The sequence below is a fragment of the Manis pentadactyla genome, chromosome 12, assembly GCF_030020395.1.
Source record: "Manis pentadactyla isolate mManPen7 chromosome 12, mManPen7.hap1, whole genome shotgun sequence".
Lineage (NCBI taxonomy): Eukaryota > Metazoa > Chordata > Mammalia > Pholidota > Manidae > Manis > Manis pentadactyla.
This window is the reverse complement of record NC_080030.1, coordinates 7831147-7847247: the sequence shown is the minus strand read 5'-3', so window position 1 is coordinate 7847247 and position 16101 is coordinate 7831147. Positions and strand designations below refer to the sequence as shown.

The 16101-nt window shown below is 47.0% G+C and overlaps 1 protein-coding gene across 1 annotated transcript; it reads right to left on the bottom strand.

Annotated features, from left to right (window-relative positions):
• Positions 1-2527: 2527 nt before the first annotated feature.
• LOC130679949 (phospholipid phosphatase-related protein type 2-like) lies at positions 2528-6016 on the bottom strand. Its single transcript, XM_057489554.1, has 4 exons — positions 5963-6016; positions 4512-4688; positions 3812-3934; positions 2528-3307 (listed from the first exon to the last, which is right to left on the bottom strand). Exons 1-4 carry the CDS (start codon positions 6014-6016, stop codon positions 3275-3277), a joined length of 387 nt encoding a protein of 128 aa, XP_057345537.1. The 3' UTR covers positions 2528-3274.
• Positions 6017-16101: the final 10085 nt, after the last annotated feature.

The following is a 16101-nucleotide window of genomic DNA, read 5'->3' as shown; positions in this document are numbered from 1 at the left end:
TACCTATCCATTTTGGGGTGGGGTTGTCGGCAAGGCAAGGGTTGCTGTCTCCACCCTCTCTAGCAGGGCCAAACACTTCTGTGTCCAGCAGCCCCCACTTCACTCTTTCTTGGCCCGCGCTTAACATCAGGACCACGGACGGAGGCAGACGGGCGGTTCTGGGTGCTGTCCTCTGTGCTCAAGTTTTGCTTCTCTGTCGCACACAGAAGCTGTGCAACAGGGGGGACCGCAGGTCTGAGGTGTGCAAACCCTGGAAACAGGCGGTCTGGTCGGTGCAGCAGGACGCTGCCCCTCCTCTGCCTTCAGCCCTCTCCTACTCCCATTTCATTTATTCAGCCCCAGCACCTCCTCCATCTCCTCTCCCTCTCCCTGCCCTTCCACTTGCTCAGTTCCAGCCACACACCTCTCTGTTCCCTGAACACATCAGGTACATTACCACCTCAGGGCCTTCACGCTCGTTGTTCCCTCTGCCTGGAATTTCCCTGACTACCCTCTTTAAAGTGCAAACTGTGTCCCTATTCCAGTTATCCCATTGTCTTCTCCAGCTAAGTGTTCTTATCATTATCAAGGTCTGATATATCAAATATCCCAATCCTTGACCTAAATCCTTGAACCTAGAGTTTGGAATTCAGAATTTTTCAGATTTGTGAGTGGTACTATGGTATAAATACTACATATTGCATAATACACCTAGTGGGACCTGGGATAATATCTCAAAATCAACCACTTTGTCTGTAACAAAACATAAGGGTATCCACATCACGTTAATAAAGGCTATAATAACTACATGTCAGTCCAGGTCAGGATTTGCCACACGTGAATTAGGAAAGAAATCTTGGTTTATAGACCTTGTTGAAATCTGGAATTGTGGCTTTGTACCTATCATACTTCCCTTGCTTATTCTCCGTCTCTCCCTAGTAGAAGGTGGGCTCCCAGAGGGCAGGGACTGGCATCTGTTCTGTTCACTGCTGTGGCCCCTGGGCCTAACTAAACAGCACCTGGCACACAGTAGCTGCTCCAGAGTGCTGAATGGATGAAGGAGGAAGGGAGGGAAGCCGACTCCCCTCTCCTAGTTCCTGGATGACGCGGAGTCCCGAATGGCCTATCTGGAGCACCGCAGAGCCACGGTGTAGGGGTGGGTGTTGTTGTGTGGCTGCCTGCCTGCTCCTACCCTCCCTGGTCTCCACTGGGTCCTCAGAGGTTGGGTCTCAGCACAACATCACTATCAGAACCCCTGCTTGCATCCATGCAGCTAGGGGTTTGGCTTGGAGATTCTTAGTGCCCTGGCCCTATTCCCTGTGCCCTCTGCACCATGGCCATGGTCAGAAGGAGGCCAGATGCCTGGAAAAGACAGTCATGTGAGGCCCCTCACCACATGTTTGTGTGTTTGTGTGGGGATGTCCACATTTGACAGTTAAAGAAAAGAACAGATCTGTGGAGCATAAGAACAAAGCAAAAACTGAAGGAACAAATCAGCAGCGGACTCACAGAACCCAAGAATGGACTAACAGTTGCCAAAGGAAAAGGGACTGGGGAGGGTGGGTGGGAAGGGAGGGAGAAGGGGACTAAGGGGCATTACGATTCGCATACATCATGTAGGGGGGACACGGGGAAGGCAGTATAGCCCAGAGAAGGCAAGTGGTGACTCTATAGCATCTCACTATGCTGATGGACAGTGACTGTAATGGGGTATGTGGTGGGGCCTTGATAATGGGGGGAAGCTAGTAACCACAATGTTGCTCGTGTGATTGTATATTAGTGATACCAAAATTTAAAAAATTGAAAAAAAAGAAACCAGCAGAGAAGTTAAGTAACTTTGCAGAGGCCACACAACCAGAAAATACTGAGTCAGGATTTAAAACCAAGTCGTTAGCTCCTTGGTCCCACAATGCCTTTCCACAGTTGCCCTCAGACACACCCACACCCAGACTCACCAACACCTAGATCCATGATTAAAGTTCTTCTTCCTTGCAACCCAGGGAAGGAAGGCAAGTGGCCAAACTTCTGTTACAAACAAGTCTTTATTAAAGATGAGGAGGGAGCAGGAAAGGTGGGGCAGTTTCTCCTCTGCCCAGTACCTTTGGCTGCTCGAGGAGGGGGAGCCCTCTCTTCTCCACCCATGTCCTCTATAATGGCACATAAGCATGAGGCTGAGGCATGGGGAATGGTGTGGAGAACAAGGGTGGTTTCCAGGAAAAACAGGCCCCTTCCCACAGCCCTAATAACTAACAGAAGGGTTTACAGTGACCCAGGCTCAGGCAAGGGGAAGCACAGCACCATGAAGCCCAAAAACCTCTGAACTGGGGCTAGCCCTGCGTAAGTAGGGAGTTAGGAGGGACTCAGTGAGAGGTTGCACATGGAGGCGGGGCTGAGATAGGAATAGGTGCGCCAAGGACCCTGCCGCGGGGGAGCCTGCCCCCACCCTCCTGCTGAGCATTCTCATTCTGAGAAGACCCAGTGACAAAGGATGACCCCACCTCCCTCCTCTCCTTGGCACACGCTATGACACTGGCGTCCCCCATTGACTGGAATCATACCCACCCACCTTAGAAATTCTGAAAACCAAGGACTCCTACTGGTTGTTCTGACGCTGAACACTGCCTGGAGTTGCCCTCTGCCTGAGATTCTAAGAATTGACGGGGGAGTTTCCCATTGGCTGAAGTAAAGTCCTTTTGGTTAGAATTCTGAGAACTGGGGGTCCCCACTGGCTGGCAGTGGCCAATAGGGTCAGGTTTTGGCTCTTAAAGGAGCCACCCTAGAGGCCCACCTCCTAGTTATGCCCCTTGGATGGTCCCAGAGGACAAGAGAGGCGGAGGGTCCCCCTAATGTCCTCCCAGCCAGGCTGATATCTGGGCCTGGCTGGTTTGGGGACAGGGGGCTTTGGCACTCACACGGCACACGCACACACACGCGTGGCAGGGGAGAAATGGGGAGCGGGTAGGTTCTGGGTGGGTGGTGGGGCCTCACAGCAGGTGGTCACGGCTGGCAAATAGGTAAGGGCTGAAGTTGTCCCGGTGAAAAGGGGAGGGGTAGAGTCCGCTCAGGGTGTACAGGTCCCGCAGTAGAGGTGTGGGCAGCAGCAGCTTCCGACCACGTCCGCCTCCCCCACCTGGCCCCCCAGGCCCCGGGGAGGAGGGTGAGGGGCCCTGGCTGGGAGCTGGTGCACGCAGAGGCAGGGGCAGGGGCAGCGGTGTCGGCTCAGACCTCAACCGAGGGCGCGGCACACGGGGCGACGAACACATGGCTGGAGCCCTGGAGGACACGCAGCTGGGGATCAGGTGGCCACGGCGGGTGCAGTTCTGTGGCTCTGAGGGTCAGGGAGCAGAGATCGGGGCATCAGAAAGCTTGGGAAGGGACCACGAGAACATAGGGGAGACCTCTGCGGCAGTGACTGCCATCTGGAAGTCCCCCCCGGTTACCCCCCACTCCCTCGACACTCACTGGGTGGGGTGAGCCGTGCCGGTGTCCAATGCGGCCTGCAGGCCTAAGGTTTTTGAGACAAACAGGCAGAGGGAAGGGGCTAGCGGCCCCCCAGGCCCTGCCGGCCACAACCACGAGGGGGCGCATTGGGCAGAAAGCCCAATGGAAACACCAACCAGGATTCTCAGGATTAATCATATCCCCTTGGGAGGGAGAGAGGAGACGGGCACTTGTTTCTGGGACTGTCCCCCAGGACCTAGGCCCGCAGAGATGAGCCATTGCCCACCCCCCATGGCCCTGAGATCCCCATCTCTTGCCTAACTTCCTGCCTCCCTGGTCCCCCTCCAGCTACCACCCTCTCCAGCGGGGAGCGGCCCCCAGCCCCCCTTACCTGGGCCACACTTAACTTCTCGAGGGGGCTCTCCATGGTGGGGGCTTGGCCCAAGTCCTCCCAGGGGGAGAGCCTTCGGCCAGAAGGCAGCCGGCTCTGGAAGTTGTGCACGACACAGGTGACCTGGGGCAGAGGGAGGGCAGTTTGCATGTTGAGGCCAGAGGCCAATAAGTAGGAGTTGTATAAATACCATCCCCATTTTTCAGATAAGGAAACTGAGGCTCAGGTTTCAAAAAGCAGCTAACATTTTTATGGCGCTTCCTATATGGCACCACTGTTCTTTCCATTTTACCAAGAGGTAGGTACTGTTACTTAGTCCAAAGGGTGGGAAGAAGGTGAAGGCAAGTAAGGCCAAGTTGTGCAAGAGCAGAATCGGATACTGTCTGCATTTAAAACTTCAGTATTTTTGGACAAGGTGTTGTCTGCATTAATTTTGATTTTTAAAACGTTTTCATTACTATACTATTTATCTTGATTACTGAGTGGGTTTGTGCCTCCTTCAATTTTGTGCTCATAGCGAGTGCTTCACTTGCTTGGCCCTCTTCCTATCATCCCGTTTCACAGATGAAAACCTCCAGGCAGCGTAAGGTTAAGAGACTCGCCCCAGGTCCATACTCTCCACCATCACACAGGCCTGCCTCTTGGGTCATGGAGCTGATGGAGGGTCTGCCATACAGGGACAGATGGGAAGGTGGCTCACCAGAAAGGTGGCGATGGCTGCTCCGGTAAGGAAGCCAGCCAGAATGTCTGAACAGTGGTTGCGGTACTCAGCCACGCGGACCACGACCACCAGGAAGGCAGGGCACAGCAGGGGCAGGCAGAGCAAGGATTTGACCAGGCGGGAGCCCTTCACACAGAACACGAGTGTCACGTACATCTGTGGGAGCCAGACCGGTCAGGTCACATGGGGCGGTGCAGCTGCCAAACCCGAGTGGACACTGCGTTCCTGGTTATGGGGAGTGGCTGGATCCCCCGGAATGACACTGGACTGGGACGCTGAGGCCAGGGTCTCCAGAAAAAGGAGCCAGGGGAACAGGAGTTTGGGGGATGGAGTCACGGACTCCCAGTGGGTCCTTCCAGGGACGGGGATGTGCACAGAGCACCAAAGAGCAGTGGACATTTCTGGGGCCTGGTATCCCCAGGATCAGTCACACACCCAGAAAGATGCTTGCTTGGGGTGGAGTTTCAGAACTAGAGGGTGGAATTGGGGTTCAAGGGGTAGGTTCAAGAGCTCATGATCAAGTAGGATTTATTCCAGGGATGCAAGGATGGTACACTATTAGAAAATCCATGAACAATATCCACCACATCAGTAAAATGGAGGACAAAAAAAAAATGATCACGTCCAAAGATGCTGAAAAAACATTCGACAATACTCCACATCAATTCATGATAAAAACTTTCAAGAAAATGTGTATACAGGGAAAGTACCTCAACATAATAAAGGCCGTATATGACAAGCCCACAGCCAATATCATACTTAACAGCGAGAAGCTGAAAAGTTTTCCTCTGACATCGGGAACAGGACAGGGATGCCCACTCACCCCACTGCTATTTAACATACTACTGGAGGTCCTAGGCATGGCAATCAGACGAAACAAAAAAATACAACGCATCCAGACTGGTAAAGAACAAGTCAAACTGTCACTATCTGCCAATGACATGATATTTATCGTACATAAAAAAAAACCCTAAACACTTCACTCCAAAACTACTAGAACTGATATCCGAATTCAGCAGAGTTGCAGGACACACAATTAATACACAGAAACCTGTTGCTTTCCGAGCCACTAACGATGAACTAGCACAAAGAGAAATCAGGAAAACAATTCCATTCACAATTGCATCAACAAGAATAAAATACCTACGAATAAACCTAACCAAGGAACTGAAAGACCTACCATACCCTGAAAACTACAAGACACTCTTAACAGATACTAAAGAGGACACAAACAAATGGAAACTCATCCCATGCTCCTGCCTAGGAGGAATTAATATTATCAAAATGCGCATCCTGCCTAAAGCAATCTACAGATTCAATGCAATCAGCCTCAAATTACCAACAGCATTCTTCAACGAACCGGACACTTTTTTATGAGATAACAAGTACAGCATTTCGTCAGGAGTAAGAGCGAAGCGTAGATCTCCTACCTTGCGGTGATGAGCAACGGGGTCCGGGGCACAGCCAAAGTCAGAGACACACATCGAGCGAGTAAAGGACGTAAAGAGCACCCTTGCCTCACCCAGAGGCTGGGGCGGCCTGGAGAAGCAGGCTGGAAGTCAGGCAGACAGAAAGAGAGACACTCCTCATGGATACCCAGTCGGGCTGTCGGGGTCTGATTCCAGACACGCGGGCCTTTGAGGAGCCGCAGAAGCGCAGCCTCAGCCTAGACTCTCGCAGGTGCCCACGGCCTTCCTCAGTCCCTAGCATCAAGGAGATGCCTCTGAAGGGGAATCCTGGCCTCCACTCAGGTGACTTTCCCGGCTCCCAAGGGAGACGGGGGATCCACTGAGGGAGACGCAGGAGAACCTGTCGCTCGAGACTTTGAGATCAGCAGCCAGGCTAGTCCCATTTAAGTGGCTGACGAGCGCCCGATGTTGTTTGCCATAGACGGCTTCCTTCTATAAGGACAGTGAAAGAAAAGGCACGCTCGGATGCCTATACTCACCTCCGAAGTTATCCCGCACGAGCCTACAAAAATGATGCAGCTTCTCACACCAGAAGGGTATGAAACTAGAAATAAATTGTGCAAGTAAAATGAGAAAGCCTACCACCGCGTGGAGTCTTAACAACATGCTCCTGAATAACCAACGGATCAATGACCGAATAAAAACAGAGATCAAGCAATATAAGGAGACAAATGGCAGCAAGAACTGAACAATACAAAATCCGTGGGACACAGACAAGGCGGTGCTAAGAGGGAAGTATACTGCAATACAGGCCTACCTCAGGAGAGAAGAACAATCCCCTATGAGCAGTCTAAATTGAAAACTATTATAACAAGAAAAAGAAGAACAAATGGGGCCCATATTCAGCAGGAGGAGGAACATAATAAAGATTGAAGCAGAAATAAATAAAACTGAGAAGAATGAAACAACACAAAGAATCGATGAAAGCAGGAACTGATTCTTGGAGAAAATAAACAAAATGGATAAACCCCTAGTCAGACTCATCAAGAAAAAACGAGAGCCTGCACACATAAATTGAATCAGAAATGAGAAAGAAAAAAATCACTACAGAAAAAACAGAAATACAAAGAATTATGAGAGAATGCCATGAAAAATCATATGCTAACACACTGGATATCCTACAAGAAATGGACAACTTTCTAGGAAAATGCAACCCTCCAAGGCTAACCCAGAAAGAAAAGAAAACTGAACAGATCAATTACTAGGAACAAAATTGAACTGGCAATCAAAAAACTACCTAAGAGCAAAACACTAGAACCAGACGGCTGCACCGCTGACCTTAATCAAACATGTAGTGAAGATCTAATAGTCATCCTCCTTAAACTTTTCCAAAAAGTAGAAGAGGAAATACTTCCAAACTCATTCTACGAGACCAGCATCACCTTAATACCAAAACCAGGCAAAGACATCACAGAAAAGGAAAATTACAGACCAATATCGCTGAGGAAATTTCATGCAAAAATACTCAACAATCCACTTCTAGGAATTTACCCTAAGAATGCAGCAGCCCAGTTTGAAAAAGACAGATATCCTCCTATGTTTATCGCAGCACTGTTCACAACAGCCAAGAAATGGAAGCAACCTAAGTGTCCGCCATCAGTAGATGAATGGCTATAGAAGATGTGGTACATATACACAATGGAATATTATTCAGCCATAAGAAGAAAACAAATCCTACCATCTGCAACAACATGGATGGAGCTAGAGGGTATTATGCTCAGGGATAGAAGCCGGTCAGAGAGAGACAAGCACCAAATGATTTCACTCATCTGTGGAGTATAAGAACAAAGGAAAATATGAAGGAACAAAACAGCAGTGGAATCACAGAACCCGAGAATGGACTAACAGGTACCAAAGGGAAAGGGACTAGGGAGGATGGATGGGTAGGGAGGGGTAAGGGGGGCAAAGAAGAAGGGGGATATTAAGATTAGCATGTGTTGGGGGATGGGAGAAATGGGAAGGCTGTACAACACAGAGAAGACAAGTAGTGATTCTACAACATTTTCCTGTGGTGATGGACAGTGTCTGTAAAGGGGTTTCTACAGGGCACCTGGTATAGGGGAGAGCCTAGTAAACATAATATTCGTCATGTAAGTGTAGACTAATGATAACAAACAAACAAACAAAAAAGCAGTTCCTGTGTGGTGACTTCCAATGAGTTCTACACAATGGTACAAAGGGCATATAAAAGTGTAGGCAAAGGGTCTGTTTGTGTTAATACAGAGGATCAAAGCCTAATTTGGCTACCCAGACAATGAACTAAGATACGATATGAAAAAGAACTTCCAACATCAGCACTCTCGGGAAGACTCATACCAGAAGATGATCATCAAAAAACCTCAACAAAGATCCAGGCGATGCTGCAGTTGTAGCTGCACTCATCCCACCAGTTCCTGGACTTGCCATGGGAATGAAGAAGGAGATATCTAAGCTGGCCTGTGCAAACAGTAAAACAACAAATTTGACTGGATCTATACTGTTGGAACTCAACCAAGAATTTGGAGAAGTGCAAATTGTAGCGCTACAAAATCTTACAACTACAGAATATGTACTGTTAAAAGAACCTATGGGATGTGAACAGTCCCCAGGAATGGGTTGTTTTAATTTGTCGGATTTCTCTCAGACTGTTCAAGTTCAGTTGGATAATATCCACCATATCATAGATAAGTTTTCACAAATGCCTAAGGTGCCTAACTGGTTTTCTTGGTTTCACTGCAGATGGCTGGTAATTATAGGTCTGCTTTGGTTATGTAACTGTACTCCTATTATGTTAATGAGTGTGTGCAATTTAATTAGTAGTTTAAAACCTATACATGCTGAAGTTACTCTACAAGAAGATATGTGAAAGAAATAATCAATCTTCCCACGATTTCTTCCGCCTGCTACTTCTATAGCTTTTCTTCTTCCTTCCTAATTACAACCCTTAAATAGAATTCGTGCCTCATATCGAATTTACCGAGTATCATAATTCCTCCAAGTGGTAAAGATACCTCAAAACAAATGCTGGGCATAGAAGAAACAGGGCATAAATATGCAAAAAAGTAAAAAGCTAACCTTTTCAAACAATAAGACTTCTCTCTCACTTACCAACTTTACATTTCCCTGTATGGCCCCGGAAGATGACTGGTTAGCCAGAGACGGGTAAGATTCCTCAAGGGAGGAACAACCTAAGACAGGCACAGTCACAGGGGTGCCATCAGGTGAGAAATTGGGGATCAACAGAGGTGAGGCTTAGAACCTCACCACCCCTGCTCTGAGAGAAATCTTCTGCATCCGTGGATGTTTTATTGCCCATGTCTAGCTTGGATCAACCCATAGTCTACAGGCACACACCTGATCATCTACATTTGCTCTCTTACAACACTAAACTATGTTGTCTACCTTTATCTTGCATCTTCCTACCACCTCAGCATTTTATTAAAAATAATAATAATAAAGAGAAAAATTTGGAATCCACATATAAATCAAGTAAAAAAATCAAACAAATATTCATATTTGGACTGATTGTTTATAGTTCATAATGCATGAGCAAAACTGAAAGTTTCTGTGATGACTGCCCTTGTACTGTTCACCGTGTACCTTATTCACAATGTAAGAATTTGTTCTCCATGTAAGAACTTGTTCAAAATGCTTCAGAAGATTGGAAAATTAGGCTTGGGGTGGATTAATGATGGTGCATTGAGCATTGACTCCCCTACATAGAATTTTATTGTTGTTATGAACCATTTGATCAATAAATATGAGAGATGCCCTCTAAAAAAAAAAAGTACAGACTTCCAATTGTACAATAAATAAGTAACCGGGATGTAATGTATAGCATAAGGAATATAGTCAAAATATTGTAACAACTTTGTACGGTGATAGCTGGTAGCTAGAATTATCATGTATATAAATGTTGAATCACTGTGTTGTACTCCTGAAACTAATGTAATACTGTGTGTCAACTACACTTCAATAAAAAATAATAATCTACAAAAAAAAAAAAAGTACAGCATTTCGTTAGGAATAAGAGCAAAGCATAGATTTCCTACCCTGCGGTGCTGAGCAATGGGGTCCGGGGCACTGACGAACTTAGAGGCACACATCGAGTGAGGAAAGGATGTAAAGAGCACCCTTGCCTAACCCAGAGGCTGGGGCGGCCTGGAGAAGCAGGCTGGAAGTCAGGCAGACAGAAAGAGAGACACTCCTCATGGATACCCAGTCGGGCTGTCGGGGTCTGATTCCAGACACGCGGACCTTTGAGAAGCCGCTGAAGTGCACCCTCAGCCTAGACTCTCGCAGGTGCCCACGGCCTTCCTCAGTCCCTGGCGTCCAAGGAGATGCCTCTGAAGGGGAATCCTGGCCTCCACTCAGGTGACTTTCTCGGCTCCCAAGGGAGATGGGGATCCACTGAGGGAGATGCAGGGGAACCTGTCACTCGAGACTTTGAGATCGGCAGCTGGGCTAGTCCCATTTAAGTAACTGACGAGTGCCCGATGTTGTGTGCCATAGACAGCTTCCTTCTAGAAGGACAGAAAAGAAAGAAAAAGCAGGCTCAGATGCCTATACTCACTTCCGAAGTTATCCCGGAGTAGCCCACAAAAATGATGCAGCTTCTCACACCACGAGGGTTTGAAATTAGAAATAAATTATGCAAATAAAATGAAAAGGCCTACCACCGCATGGAGTCTTAAAAATATGCAAATAAATAATCAATGGATCAATGATCGAATAAAAACAGAGATCCAGTAATATATGGAGACAAATGACAGCAATAACTGAATAACGCAAAATCCGTAGGACACAGACAAGGCGGTGCTAAGAGGGAAGTATACTGCAATACAGGCCTCCCTCAGGAGAGAACCACAATCCCATATGCATAGTCTAAACTGAAAACTATCACAAGAAAAAGAAGAACAAATGGGGGCCCATAGTCTGCAAGAGGAGGAACACAATAAAGATTGAAGTAGAAATAAATAAAACCTAGAAGAATGAAACAAGACAAAGAATCGATGAACGCAGGAGCTGATTCCTGGAGAAAATAAATGAAATGGATAAACCCCTCGGCAGACTAGTCAAGAAAAAACAAGAGCCTGCACACATGAACAGAATCAGAAATGAGAAAGGAAAAACCACTACAGTAACCACAGAAATACAAAGAATTATGAAAGAATGCCATGAAAAATTATATGCCAATACACTGGATAACCTACAAGAAATGGAAAACTTTCTAGAAAAATGCAACCCTCCAAGGCTAACCCAGAAAAACAGAATATCTGAACACATCAATTACAAGGAGTAAAATTGAACTGGTAATCAAAAATCTACCTAAGAACAAAACACCAGAACCAGACGGCTGCACTGCTGACTTTAATCAAACATGTAGTGAAGATCTAATAGTCATCCTCCTTAAACTTTCCCAAAAAGTAGAAGAAGAAATACTTCCAAACTCATTCTATGAGGCCACCATCACCTTAATACTAAAACCAGGGAAAGACACCACAGAAAAAGAATATTACAGACCAATATCACTGAGAAGAATATATGAAAATATACTCAACAATCCACTTCTAGGAATTTACCCTAAGAATGCAGCAGCCCTCTTTGAAAAAGACAGATGCACCCCTATGTTTATCGTAGCACAATTTACAATAGCCAAGAAATGGAAGCAACCTAAGTGTCCATCAGTAGACAAATGGCTAAAGAAGATGTGGTACATATACACAATGGGATATTATTCAGCCATAAGAAGAAAACAATTCCTACCATTTGCAACAGCATGGATGGAGCTAGAGGGTATTATGCTCAGGGAAATAAGCCAGTCAGAGAGAGACAAGCACCAAATGATTTCACTCATTCATATGTGGAGTGTAAGAACAAAGAAAAACTGAAGGAACAAAAAAGCAGCAGAATCACAGAACCCAAGAATGGACAAACAGTTATCAAAGGAAAATTGACAGGAGAGGATGGGAGGGAAGGGAGGGATGAGGGGGAAAAAGAAAGGGGGCATTACCGTTAGCATGGATAATGTGGGGGGGGCATGGGAAGTGCTGTGCAACACAGAGAAGACAAGTAGTGATTCTACAACAACGGACTATGCTAATGAACAGTGATTGTAATGGGGTTTGTGGGGAGGACATCGTGTAGGGGGGAGCCTAGTAAACATAATGTTCTTCACGTAATTGTAGATTAATGATAACAAAATAAAAATGAATAAAGGAAGGAAGGACGGAAGGAGGGAAGGAAGGAAGGAAGGAAGGAAGGCGGGATGGAGGGAGGGAGGGAGGGGGTAGGGGTTAATACCATTACCTTTGTGGTAAGATAGAGCTAAATTTAACATAGTGTTCTACTTACTGTTATAAGGCCACAGATTAACTGTTGAATAGCCTTAGTTTCCTCATTTCTAAAATAGGGAAGGATAACAGAGCCAACCTCATTGTATGTAATTTATCATGATTAGCACAATTCCCATTGCACAGCAAATACACAATAAGTATTAGCATCTATCTATTATACATTCTTCCTATCAAACATGAACTCATGAAGGTAAGTTTTTGATGGAGATTATAGGACCAACCTTAGATATGCTGGTGAAGACCAGACTCTATTCAGTACCCTGGAGATGTTACTTTTGCAAAGGGAATGTGCTAGAAAAATTGCTTTTCTTCTTTAGTTTTTCCAGTCAGCTCACACCATACACTTCTTGTTACTGAGAACCACCAGTAGGGAAGCTCACTGTAATTAAAAGATTGATCTTCTGGAAACAACGTTTAATAACAGGCACAAAAAAGTGTGTAATTCGGCATTTTCAAACACTGTCCTCAAGTTAATTTCACCGGAGCTGTTTGTGAACTATCTAGGAAGTCTAGAATCAGTATGTACAGGCTGAAGTCAATGGACCAGAGAGAAGAGGAGACAAACTCCAACTGGCCACTTCATTGAGATCAGGGGAGCCTTGTGAAAAAAAAAGCAGGTGAACACACATTTTATATGCTCCAGATGCTAACAGATTTGCAAAGGTAATTTTTTGTATTTTGTGTGTTCTCTAAAGGAAAAATCTACCTTTATGCATATATGTATATGTATGTGTGTGTGTGTGTGTGTGTGTGTGTGTGTGAGTGTGTGTGTGCGTGTGTGTAGCAGGTATAGTGGGAAAAACAGTTTGTATATTGAAAAGACAAAAAAGGAAAGTGGTTCTGAGGAAAAAAAATACTCAACAAAATATTAGCACACCAAACTCAAAAATACATTAAAAAGATCATCCATCATGAACAAGTAGGTCTTATTCCAGGGAAGCAAGGATGGTACAGTATTAGAAAATCCATCAACATCATCCAACACATCAACAAAAAGGAGGAGAAAAACCACATGATCACGCCCATAGGTGCTGAAAAAACATTCGACAATATTCAACATCCATGCATGATGAAAACTCTCAACAAAATGGGTATACAGGCCAAGTACCTCCACATAATAAAGGCCGTGTATGACAAGCCCACAGCCAACATCATACTTAACAGCGAGATGCTGAAAGGTTTTCCTCTGAGATGGGGAACAAGACAGGGATACCCACTCTCTCCACTCTTATTCAACATAGTTCAACAAGATAATGGGTGAATGTAGTAACCACATTGTTTTTTCATGTAAAACCTTCATAAGCGTGTATATCAATAGTACCTTAATAAAAAAAAAAAAGAAAAGAAATAGCCTCCCTGAGGGCAGTGTGATCTAGATGTTATCCCTGGGGTTGGGGTCTTCCTGTGCGGGTGGGATGCCATCAGGGAGAGGACTGCCCCCACACTGCTCTTTCTTCCCAAAGCTCAGCTCTCATGCAGACCTCATGTGCCCCCCGAGCCACCCCGGCCCTCTAACTCTTACGCAGGGGTCCCTGACTTCTGCCAGGTTGCCCTCCATCCTCTGTTCTACCCCCATAAGGTGCTCAGGAATAGCGGGGCGCTCTAAGCCCCAGGCGGGCACACCTTGGCAGCACTGGGGAGGGCTGCTCAAACAGAACCTGGGCCTTTCTTCCTGACGCCTATAGGTGATGATCAGACACCAAAATCTATAAGCCCCAGGGTGTCTCCTCACGTCTGGAACACCAATGCATATGTAACCCAAGTAGATCCCAGGGCTGCAGGGCACCAGTCTAGCACTGTCCCATTTGATGAGACACAGCTGCCCCACACATTCCAGAAAATTCCTTTTCAGAAAACATTGAACTTGGTCTCTCAAAGCCCCTCCAAGAGGTGCACGTCTTCTGTTGGGGGCTTTCTCTGAGCCCAATTTCTCCACACTTCACACCTCAGAGTACCCCACAAAGCTCCCAGATCCCGAGTACTCCCCCATGGTGCCCTTCAGCTGTCCAGTTACTGGCTGAGTGGCATGACATCAATGACAAAAGGCTGGGAAAGATGAGCAGAGGCACTTGGTTCTGATTCTCCACATATGCTCCCCAAGGGCCCTCAGGATGTGTTCACCCTCCCAGGAGGGGAGGGATGGCTTGTTGGGGAGTTCCAGGATCAGCACAAACACCGCCGTGGGGGACTCCAGGATGGAGAGAGTCTCTAGGCCTTATGCTGCAGGTGGAGCCCCAGATTGGGGACTGGGGAAGTGGACCTGGGCCCTCCTGACAGCCTCAGGTGACCAGGTGACAGGAGGTAAAATCAGGACACGCAGGCCACCCTCCTTCCCCTGGCCCTGCATACAGCACCCTCAGAGCCATCTGCCTGCATGGTGGTCCCAGGGATGACCTCAGGCTCCCCAGCCACATAGGGAGGTAGGTTTGGGCAGGAGGAGGGCCAGCGGGCCCCAAGCAGGGCGGTGGCCCAGGTCAGACCTGTCATCCTGCACGGCCCACCCGCCTCAACCTGACACAGAAGAGCTTCTGGGCCCAGAAACAAAGCAGCAGCCCTGGGCCTGCTGGGTGGTCACTGGGCCAGTGGTCCATTCTGCCCCGGGTGTGTGCAGGTGCCCCGAGCATGCCAGGCTCTGGACTGCTGCTGGGATATCAGGCTAACACGGCTGCGTGGCCACCCTGACTGGGCTGCAGTGAACCTTCCCCACCTGGTGTGTGCTGGGGAGCTGGCAGGGCCCTCTGGCACCGGGTGCCCTGACCTGGGCCCAAGCACGGGGCTCTGGGGGCTCCCTGTCTTCTGACTCCTCAGAGAAGCTGATGCTGGTGTTCTTGTTCACCTAGTCAAAGAATGAACTTTGCAAACACTCAAGGTAAGAGAGCATGTGTGAGGCTTTTATTTAGAGATAAAGCAAAGGATAGAGCTCCTGGCTTGCCCCTGCCCAGAGGGGAGAAGATAGCCCCGGGGTGGTGCATTGTCTAGGGATTTATAGGCAGTTGAGAGACAAAGGGCCAGGGATGCAGACCTGTTAAATAGTCCCCAAATGCTTATCTTGGAAGAGACACGAAGTTTCTTATCAGTCTTCCAGATAATTTTGTAGAGTTAACACAGGAAATTTACTGCTTTGATTCTATCCCAGAATAGTAGCTTCTTGGTTTGGGAGCATATCAATCAAGACTGCCTGTCCTGCTCCCAAGGTGGGCTGAGTCATTGTCTGCTATGTTAAGAATCCTATTTTTTGACTTCTTGGGTTTTAAAATGCAATCTTATCTTTAAGATGGAATCTTTCCTGTTTTTACTATGCTGTTTGTGTCTGGGCTTGCTTGCCATTATTACTTGCCTAGGATGCAAATCGTTTGATTAGGGCTAGAGGAAGAAAAGCAGCATCTGGGTAAAGTTAAAGAAAATAAGCTGGGCCTTTTAGCAGGCTAAAGTAAATTTTACAATAGCTTCATTTAACTGACACAATGAAGACATGGGCTATGCTGCGGTCTTTTCTTATGTGGGGGATATTCAAACATTTCAGGCCACATTACTCCTGGCTTTTTAATTTTAATTAATCTCACAGAAGAATGTTTATGCCATTTTACAGAATTAATGTGACTCTGTGTGAATAAAATGAGTTCCTGTGGCCAGGATTCTCACCTGGCCCTGGCTGACCAGCTCACTGCACACCTGTGGGCAATACATGGCTGTTGACTCTATGTAAAGAGCTCTGCCCAGTGCTCTGGGCACGACACAGCGGCAGGGCTGCAAGGCTGCAGGAGA

Excerpts from the sequence above, each read along its gene's own strand:
- LOC130679949 (XM_057489554.1), bottom strand. The coding sequence starts at position 6,016 with ATGTGTGTCTCTGACTTTGGCTGTGCCCCGGACCCCGTTGCTCATCAC. Across the intron at positions 4,689-5,962 it reads CCGTTGCTCATCACCGCAAG|ATGTACGTGACACTCGTGTT; the intron begins GTAGGAGATCTA and ends TGGCTCCCACAG. Across the intron at positions 3,308-3,811 it reads AGAAGTTAAGTGTGGCCCAG|AGCCACAGAACTGCACCCGC; the intron begins GTAAGGGGGGCT and ends CCTGACCCTCAG.